At 39.6% G+C, this 10,072-nt stretch overlaps 1 protein-coding gene across 4 annotated transcripts; it reads right to left on the bottom strand.

Annotated features, from left to right (window-relative positions):
* Positions 1–1,136: 1,136 nt before the first annotated feature.
* Positions 1,137–9,968, bottom strand: LOC113499751 (protein ABHD16A). Of its 4 annotated transcripts, none has more exons than XM_026880316.1 (10): positions 9,518–9,968; positions 7,774–7,827; positions 7,384–7,691; positions 6,550–6,594; positions 5,382–5,542; positions 4,929–5,197; positions 3,709–3,870; positions 3,157–3,341; positions 1,981–2,170; positions 1,137–1,658 (listed from the first exon to the last, which is right to left on the bottom strand). In XM_026880316.1, the coding sequence occupies exons 1-10, from the start codon at positions 9,587–9,589 to the stop codon at positions 1,554–1,556; spliced, it is 1,551 nt and encodes a 516-aa protein (XP_026736117.1). In that variant the 5' UTR covers positions 9,590–9,968; the 3' UTR covers positions 1,137–1,553. The 4 variants fall into 4 exon arrangements, with proteins under 4 accessions (XP_026736117.1, XP_026736118.1, XP_026736119.1 ...); XM_026880317.1 differs by having other exon boundaries at positions 4,929–5,182; positions 9,518–9,966; XM_026880318.1 differs by lacking the exon at positions 6,550–6,594 and having other exon boundaries at positions 9,518–9,965.
* Between the last annotated feature and the right edge of the window lie 104 nt (positions 9,969–10,072).

The following is a 10,072-nucleotide window of genomic DNA, read 5'->3' on the forward strand; positions in this document are numbered from 1 at the left end:
AAACGAATTAATTTTGTTATGAAACCTAGTAGAATAAATTAAAATTAATCACACAAACAATAAGTTAAAACTATGTAAGAAAACAGTTGACATAGCAAATAAAGATCACTGAATATATCAGAATAACTGTCTGTGTAAAATAACATAACTTTCCCCTAAAGCCCATTCTGAATACATTTCCATACGAATAGTTGAAGACTCTAAAATGTAACATCAATGAAATCTACGACATATATTTTTTTAATAGATCTAAATTTGGTAGATGCCTTACTTGTTACGTTCCGTACCTTCTTACGTTAAACAATATTTTATACCATTTACTGCAATTACATTAATTAATAGAACATCGATTAGTAATTATGAAGGAATATGTAATACATCAAATATGATAAAATACTTAGGTAGGTATAGTTTTATAACAGCTATTATATATTTGAATAGATAAATAATGCTTCACTATTTTTAGTATTGTCTGACTGTTACATGTTCGGGTCAGGGGAGCAGTTACTGCTGTGACCAAGCTTACAATGTGCTCATAAAGCTGGAGAGAGCGAGGCGCTGCGTATAGACCTATCTCTTACCCTCAAGAGCAAAGTACTTCTTGGAGACCTCTCATTAGAGGCACTGTCGCCAAAATCAACAATATTAAAAATATTGGGAGTAACCTACACTATATTGTTCTATAATTATGAGAAAACATTTAATTTTTAACATCCAATGTTGCCTGTATGCAATAAACTATAACTTTATATATGTCGTTAAAACACTCACATCAATTTAACATACGCTAAATTTTAATATACCTTATATTGAAAAATTCAGTCACTAAGATGACTTAAACATTGATCTTCTACGGCCGGCTAGAAGTAGGCCTCATACTACTACCATTTAGTGAAACGATATAGACACGTTATATTACCTACAAGGTCGCATCTAGATGTGGGATGCGCCAGCTACAATCATCGAGAATAAGGAAGGATTGTCGCCTAACTGCTTATGCGTGAGCAAGAATACAACAACTATTCCGGGAAAACGCTACAGGGAGACATTACAATAAATATAGCCAACGATATAAAATACCCATCGCCATGTACTTTGTACAAGCTCTACTTGCAAACACCATTCTTTTCATATCATTTGGTTCACGAACCGCTCAACTAAGTATCCTTTTCAGTACATTTCTGGTACAATACTCCGTACACAATATCGTTGCATAGCCTTTTACATTTAGGTTACATATAACATCAATGCATGCGTACATACAATCAGTTTTCTACGTTTGGTAATAGGGGTTACATTTATAGTCATAAACACTTCAAAGTTTGAGATAAAAGGGGTCAAAAAATACGATACGATATATATAGGATTATCACCACTGAAGCTCTGGGTCCTCGCTGACGTCACTGGGTCCGAGTCGACACAGCCTGGTACACTAGTAGTACACTGCACGGGGTTGCCTAGTGCTTCCGGGCGCGGCTGGGGAGGTGCGTGGGCTCGATGTCGATGGTGACATAGCCGGCGCGGTGTCGACGCGGGGGCGCGGGGAGTCCTAATTATTCGCGCCTTCGGTTCTGCAGGCGATCGATGATCTCAACGAAGTCGTTCTCAGGCAGCGGCGAGCAGTGGCTCGAGCGCAGGTCGCGCATATACTTCGATACCTGCGAATTTAAACACAATTGAGGATATTTGAAGAAAGCACATTGTGTTGCCATACACCGGTGGAATGCGGAAGACGTTGCAAGGCGTTTACGGTTAAGTCACTGCGCCTGATACACCTGCTTTCTCCTCCAAAGCAGTGGGTGTGGCCGACCGGTTTATGACGAATTCCTATGCATTGCTATAAAAATACACCGACCTAATGCGGGATATGTTGCAAGGCGACTCCGGTATAGTCACTGCGCCTGATACACCTGCTTTCTCCCCCTAAGAAGTGGTTACCCAAGGAGGTTCCTCGAGCCTAAGCAAGTGAAGGCTAGTTACCAGGGGCTGCAGCGTCTTCTCGAGCTGCTGCACGTCGGGGCCGGCGGGCACGTGCGCGGGCGAGTCGGGCGCGGCCAGCAGGCGGGACAGCGCCGCGCGCGCCGTCTGGCTGCCCAGCGCCGCCGGGTGGCGCTGCTCCAGGATGCGGACCACTAGGTTGTTGCCGCGGTTCGACGACAGGTGCCCTTGTCTGCGCCATACACAAAACATCCTCAAATATTTTTTTCACTCTGCATATATCCTACTAATATTATAAACTTGAAAGTTTGTACGTATGAATGTTTGTCAATTTTTCACGCAAAATCCACTAACGGATTTAGAGTTCATTTGGTATATTGTAGTTTGTAGTCTACATAAACACATGGATTTGTTTTTATTTCGATTCTATTGTCCCGTGAGATCATTTTTGATTTGTAGCGGGCGGGCCCGTGGCAACAACTAGTATAACCATAAACCACCGTTGCCTAACCTAGATCTTTTTTGTTACTATTTGTATGTAGGTACTTTTGTTATTTTTTATTTTTATTTTTATAATTTCTACAACGTGGTGGTCAGACGGAGACTCTTTTAAAGAGAGAATAAAAAGTAACGACAATACAGTGACTTTATATGTTGCGTGACTTTATATACCAATGTAATTCTGACTGGCACGTGACGTCATCCGATGTATAATATTCGGTACGTCTTTTTCATAGTATGCTCTTATCAGTTACTGTAAAGAAAACTATCAAGCATCTATTGTTTTCTATAAGCTATTAGATTGTGACCTATTTAGCTAGAAGTATATCGTAAACTATTACTTTTCACACTTTGCAATGTACAGCTACAAACATGCTAACATGTTGAAGTACAATAAAAATAGAGATACATACACACGCATTGCGTGTAGCAAACTATTTGTTACACCACCTTTTTTTGTGAGACTAATGAATGTAACTGGCTAACAGAAACTTAATCCAATAAAAGTAAAATTAAACCCCGCAAATAAAGTAAAATAAAAAAGTAAACCGATATTATGGACTTGAAGAAGCTGAAACCCAGACAATTCTGGCGTTTGGCCGGGGTGTCGGCTTCTCTTCCTATAACTTCTTTCAAGAAGGTATATGGCTTCGGGCTGGAACACGGGGATCGATCGCCCATATTCAACCCTTCATAAGTAGATCCCCCCCCACTCACCTGAGGCAGATGATCTCATCCTCAGTGCGGCGGATCAGGTGCACTGGGCCGTCGTACTTGGTGACCAGCTCGGCGACGTTCAGGTCTACATAGGAGCGGATCACCTCCTTTACGAGCAGGGACCAGGATGACGGCATCTGGTTCTCGGCGAGGGGCAGCAGGTCGTCGAAGGTGGCATCCAGGACCTAAGATGCAGTCAAACGGATATTTTCGGCACTTTACAGACGATGATCATTGCGATCAAATATTTTTCCGGAGCTGATGATTTCAATGGTTCAGATTATGAACAAAATTTGTTCATATTAACTTGTCGCCTAGCGACATCCGCTATGAGAAGAAAAGTAGCAATGAGGTGAAGGTGAGGCAGGTGAGCCCTGAAGACAGGGCACGTCAAATAAACTTGTTATTATTTCTTGATTCTGCAACTGCACATACCGACCTCTGTCGTCCAAAACACAAAAAACTCTAAGCATGGTCCGTAAAAAAATGCTTTTGCATTTTCAATTACTTTGAATTCGCACGTCTTAAATGGAGACAAGTGTTGCCTCTTACCAGAGCGCCCACGGGGTAGTTGACGGCGGCCCAGGAGGCGGTGTACCCGCCGATGCTCCAGCCGAACATGATGATGTCATCGGGCCGGAAGCCGAGCTCGTTGATGGCGAACTGCATCACCACGTCGATGGCGTTGTGCTCCTGAGACGGGTACGGGAGACCCTGCCAAGAATATTACAGACATGTAATCTTACGCAGTACGTTCCGCTGTTATTCATTTCTAATTTATTTTCAAAGTACTGCCTTGTCCGCTAAACATGGGGCAAACCGAATGTGGAAGCGAAACGGAGCTTGAGACAATAGAGCGGTGTCCCTTTTCTAGAGAAGCAATAGTCTTATTATCTTATCAGAGTAGTGAACAAGGTATGTCGGATTAGGGAATTATTGTGTATTCTCAATGCAATTCGGGATTATCTAACAACTGACGGCCATGTAAGCTCCTAGCAACGATTTAGAGTATTTTTTAAGCAGCTTAAGCTGGCATGAATCTATAAAATTTGTTTATTACGAACTCATCATCATCCTAGCCACTAATTACTTAGCAAGAAAAATTAATGTGTACAATAGCATAAATGTAAAAAGTGGATTCTTAAAAATGACATGATCACCTAGACTTATCAGAGAAAGACTGGCTGCTTCTATTTTGGGCCTAACCTTTTACCTTTTGTTCCTGAATAGGACTTTGTATGAAAGACAAATTTACATAGTAAAAACATATTTGTCCCCATTTGTATCCAATAGAATATCGACGAAAGATATTAACATACAAAGAGCATTATGTATTAATTTATTTCAGACTCGAATAACACGGAGTAGAAAATCATTGGTAAGTAAGACGATATGTAACGAGGCTAAAGATAACTGTTCTTTGTAGTGTGATTTGGTTTTGGAGAACAGGTTTACAAAATCATAACTATGAGTACCACTGCGGTATCTCCCAAAAAGTATTAATCTGGATATGTTACAAATAACCGATACAAATGGAAAAAGGAAGAAAAAAATACAATAAATTTATAGTAAAAGATTTTTTTGTTACCTCGTCGCGGTCTAACTGGTTGAAAATTTTGATAAAGGTTGCTGAACCTTGGATTAACGCAACTATTACTTCATCCCTCTGAGCCTCCCCAATTGCTTATTTCCAACAAATCAAATGGGGCGTTGCTAGTTGAAAAGATAAGTAACGTTATTAAATATAGCTAAAAAAAAGGGGTTTTACTTACAGAGCTGCCACCAAACCCTGGGTGATTCCAACCGAGCGCGGAGAAGCCGGCCTTGATGGGCGTGTTCATGATGCCCATCTCGTAGAAGCCGGAGTTGCCCTCACAGCACACCACCAGCTTCTTGCCGTTCGGGCTCTGACCGCGGTGGTCCACGAACATGGTGTCGATGGTGTTGCCATCAGCGGTTCCCAGCTTCGAGCGCTGACCGTTGTGGTTCTCCACCAGCTGCGTCCTACCTTGGAAGAGGGCTCCCCCTGAAAGTGTGATACCTAGAATCCCCTTTGATACGATGTTGCGGTCATCGGATAGAAATGAAAGACAAGGCACAGTTCTTGAAAAGCGTTTTATTAGTCAATGTTAGTAAAGTTGGCAGATGATGCAGGCAGGCAGGTCCTAAAATGAAGGTTATTAGTGTTAGTTTAAAAGATGACGAAGTAAAAGATGTGTACTCACACAAAAGGACTTGCAGTACGCCGAGGGAACCGGGATAGATGAGACGGAGGCCGAAGGTGTGGGTGGCCACGAAAGCGAGGATCTGGATAGTGGCTCTCTGGTACAGGGGCAGGTGGAGGTTGGCGCAGGTCTTGAACGGGTGCTTGTCGAGCCACGACGACCTGCAACACGTGGGTTTGAGAAATTGTCCTGAAGTAACCGAGGTCGTAAGATGCTAAAGTATCAGTATATCGATGCTAAGTCATGTTAAAGGGGAATGGATCTCTTGAGGCAGATGGCACCGGTTTAACAAGACGAGTAATAACATTTCACTTTAAAGCTTAAATCATACTTAAAGGCAAAATGCTCAAAAACAGAATAGTCTGTACCTGGTGAAAGTACACAATAGCTTCGAATGTAGGCCTAAATAAAAAACATTGACCTGCTATTTTCCATATGAAGAAGGTTAAGAACTAAAAGGTTCCTTACATCTAATATTAACATTAGGTTAGGTGATAATCATTATCATAATAAATTATTATTTTCAAAACCTTCTACTCATTGCTATAGTGTATTATACAAGTCAAGCCTTTTCATTTGATACCCATATTTTGGGAGTTTTGAAAAACTATGTAAATCGTATTTTCTTAGCATTGGCTATTTTGGATCCAATCTTAAACATAGTAAAAACAATCCCGACGAATTCACTCCTCGATCGAAAACAGAATCGATTAATCCGTTCGGAAGTTCATATGCCACAGACGGACACGTGAAAATTAACACTCCACTCTCGGTTTAAAAGTGGGAGCACGAAAAGTGACATGAAACTAATTGCTCTATAATTATCAAAGCGTTTTAAAAATAGCAGTTTTAGTTCGCGGGACTTCATTCGAATTGTCTCAAATATTAGTAGTAGTTTCATTTCGACTTCCGTTGATTCAATAAAGAGTGATATACCGCTGCGCGATGTGCCGCGGCTTCGATACCCCTATAGATCTAGAGCAATCTAGAAACGTTTGTTTCAAGTGCATGAGGTTAGAATGTAATATCACAAGGATTAAACTTCATAGTTAGGAAGTCGATTCGTAAAAAAAAACGAAAGTCTGAATGCATGCCAGCCAAAAAGATCTATGGAAAACATTATGATCAGAATAAATAGGGCTCTTTTTAAATACGGCATGATACTTGCCTTCCGACAATCGACTCCATTCGAATTATAGGATCGTTTGTATAACTGAAATTAGAAAGGCATGAAGGATTATCTAAATCATTTCAAAATCCCCACTCCTCATGCACATCTAGAAGCTTCCTGCAACCTGCATACGTTTCCGTTGCGCGCGCACGCAGTTATTTATAGCAATCCAATCAGCTCCCAGCGGCGTGCGATCGATGGGCACCTAGCAACCTTCACGCGTAATAGAGTTAGCCTTTAACCTTTAATATCAAAGGTAGCACTCAGTCCTGCCAATACATACCTGGTACCTACCCCCGTTTGCATTATAATATTTCTACGAAAGCATGTTCCCTTTTGAATCTCCAATTTGGATAATGTATTATAAGATCCCCACTAGCTAAATACACCAAAAAAGAACTACATTCACTTTCCTGGAGGCACTTGCTTCTCGTTCTCTGGTGTTAAGTTACGCATAGCAAACGCACAGCAACATTTCGCTCTTAGGTGTCATGCTATGTACGTCAAGTTGTTTGAAGAAATGGTCACTTGGCAAAGTTCATGCATACTCCTGAAAGACCCATTCCCTTTTTGCTACATATTGTAATACCATTTTGCAACTTGAAGGATTATCATACACTAGAACTAGATGCAAAGCCTAACTAACCTATAACTAACCATAATATAGTCAATCACAGCTGTTATTAAAAATGTTGAGCAGCTTAACTAGCCTCAGCCAGCAAAAGGCAGTCCGTAGAAAATTGTTAGTTTTTATACTTTAAGGTAATTACAGGATAAACAAAGACAAAATTTGTGTAGGACGATCAGACATCAAGACACCCTACTACTTACCTCTCAGCCGCAGCAACGCTGTACGTGGTGGGCCAGGCGTTAAACTCAAAATCATATTTCCGTATTTCGGTGAGGTAGGCTTTCTTATCGGTCATGGGAGCGTACAGGGCCCGGATGAACTGGGCGTACTTCGTGCTGGTCGCTCGGCCGTAGGAGCGGAGAATGAAAGAGAAGATGATCAGGCAAGTTATGCCGCCGAAGAAACGGCCCAAAGTACGCATCTCGTCATAGGTGAAGAAGCCGCGCTTATAGATGTACATACAGATGAAGGGAGACGTGTATAGGCCGATGTTTAGGATGGTGTTAGCCTGGAAGAAAATGTTCGTGTATGACCAAAATGAACTTGAATAAACAGTTGATTCCGTTAGGTTTTTCTTCTTCATTTCTTACCTTCGAAATGATTCTATCACCCCATTTTTCCAGGCCCTGGGGTTGGTACATAGACTAAAAACAAAAAATCCAATTAATTATAAAAACAAAGATAAATTCGTGAATACCTTACTTGGCTCTATCACACCTAACACCAGAGAATATCATCTTTCTTCTAATTAAAACTAGCCAAAAATCATTATCAGTTATGAGAGTATCTCTTAATATACACGAAACAAAAGACACTTTCCTGTGGCTTATCTTCTAAAAATACTTCTATCATATCTCTTAATAGTAAATATTATTATTCTTCCGTTTCTATGATCTGAAAGGTCGCCTCCGCCTACATGTTACAGATCAATGTGTGGGTGTAACTATAATTAAGTGGGAGGAGATGAAAGTCTATTGATATCTCCTGCATTACAAATCAATACATCCTTGCAAACTAAATCCCCCCTCTATCCTCACAAGAATAGCATTGGGGGTGGCTTACATAGAATTGAGGATGAGATAAAAGTCAGCAATTTCTAGGAACCCTTAATCTCTTTATGTTTCATTTCTAGTAAGTAAATTACCTAAGACCTACTCCTAATTGGCCTCTTAAGACTTCCTCTTGAGAATCCAAGATGGCAATACTGCATGCTATGGAAGAAAACTATTGTGTTCCTAAAATTCAACACTCTTCACTTTAAAAGATGAAGTAGACCAGAAAAGAGAAAGAACAATTTCTTACATAACTTTAACCACTGACACAGTGATAATTTTTCTGATCTTTTTTATATTATTGTGATCAACAACAACACAACAATCTTCAAATTGGGCCTGTTGTGCCTGAGATTGGCATGTTTAATTAAACAAACAAATTCTTAGCTTTATAATACTAATTTACTTGATGTAGTACAAGGCTAGACTGAAATCTTTCTAAGTTGCAGTGAGGAAATGTGGAAATATTCTGCAGGAGAAGATGTACAAGCTGGTAATGGACCCTAATGTCTAAGTCTAAGTTGCCTAAATTTTAGGGAAAAGAAAATGTAGGTTAATGCTCATGTTGCAGCCGACTAGCTGGATGAGCCACATCGCTTTGCACCCTAAGTAACAGCCTGACCTGATCCGACCATTAAAATAGTTCTTATATCTTCTGCCGAACATTACATGTCATTAGAACTTAGGAAATTTGCTTCATAACCTATCTGATTGCAATAAAACATGAACAGAGTAGTGTGAAACCCTGTACCTGAATCTCAAAATCTTCAGTTACTGTATAAATTATATTTAGGTAGATTTGGAATCGGCAATAACAAACTAGCGATAAACTGTCAAGAAACCTGATGAAACGAAAAGAGTATGATTGTGCTCCATACAGTTATACACAGTATAATTAAATGTAAGTATATTTAAAAAGAAAAGCTGTGTCCTACAAAGAACCTGCTTTCTCCATCTTGCCGTCACTTCATGGATCATCAGATCTCGCACAAAACTGCTCTGATTCTCCTGTTATTAGCATAGTTATGTTGTTAATACTGTACTCATTTTTTCTACACTTATACATCTCTTACTGATACACATTTAACTATTTAAATAAACAGTTATATGTTAAATACTTAAAATAATTTAATAAAGACTGAAATCACAACATGTCTGCTGTGACAGCTATGGAAAATCAATGATTCTAACAACATATGCATAAGATATGTTAATAATCCATGTGATATTAATGAGATTACAAAAGATTAAAATTAATTAAATTAATAATTGATAAACTTACATCTTTCGGGCCATCCTTGTACACTTTATACAGTCTAGGCGAAAACAAACACTGCCATATTAGTTTCATCATCAGGACGTTTAAGATATCCACTTTTGAATTTAAGGAATACAAATAGAAAGGAAAGTATTTATCGAGTTTGTATTTCCACAACAGCTCTTGTTTTAACCGGGTACTACAGAAAAACTACCTTCTTCTGAACAAGAGAATTCGAAAGAACGAATCGCCGGCCTTTTATGAGCTTCGGCAATTTTTTGAGTTCTTTACTACCAATTGCATGCTCAAATGTATTTTACTTGGATAAAAACGAAATACCGACACAAGACACAACCCATAGATGTAAGCACTTCTTCGTCAAATGCTGAGAAGACAAGTACGTATACACTACCAGTGTGTCTATAGCACAAAAGTGAGATAAATCAATGAATCAGCCATTTGATATATGGACAAGAGCATTTTGAGTTTCACAAGATTGTATATTTTAAATGGTGTCAAAATTGGAGCGATTGTACAAATCAATTTTGGAACAAAATAAATACAGCTGAAAAAAGGGCT

This window comes from Trichoplusia ni, chromosome 1 (assembly GCF_003590095.1).
Source record: "Trichoplusia ni isolate ovarian cell line Hi5 chromosome 1, tn1, whole genome shotgun sequence".
NCBI lineage: Eukaryota > Metazoa > Arthropoda > Insecta > Lepidoptera > Noctuidae > Trichoplusia > Trichoplusia ni.

Coding starts and splice junctions, on each gene's coding strand:
- LOC113499751 (XM_026880316.1), bottom strand. CDS start 9,589: ATGATGAAACTAATATGGCAGTGTTTGTTTTCGCCTAGACTGTATAAA. Junction 7,692..7,773: donor GTGATAGAATCATTTCGAAG/GTAAGAAATGAA, acceptor ATTTTCTTCCAG/GCTAACACCATCCTAAACAT. Junction 5,198..5,381: donor CGTACTGCAAGTCCTTTTGT/GTGAGTACACAT, acceptor AGGGGATTCTAG/GTATCACACTTTCAGGGGGA.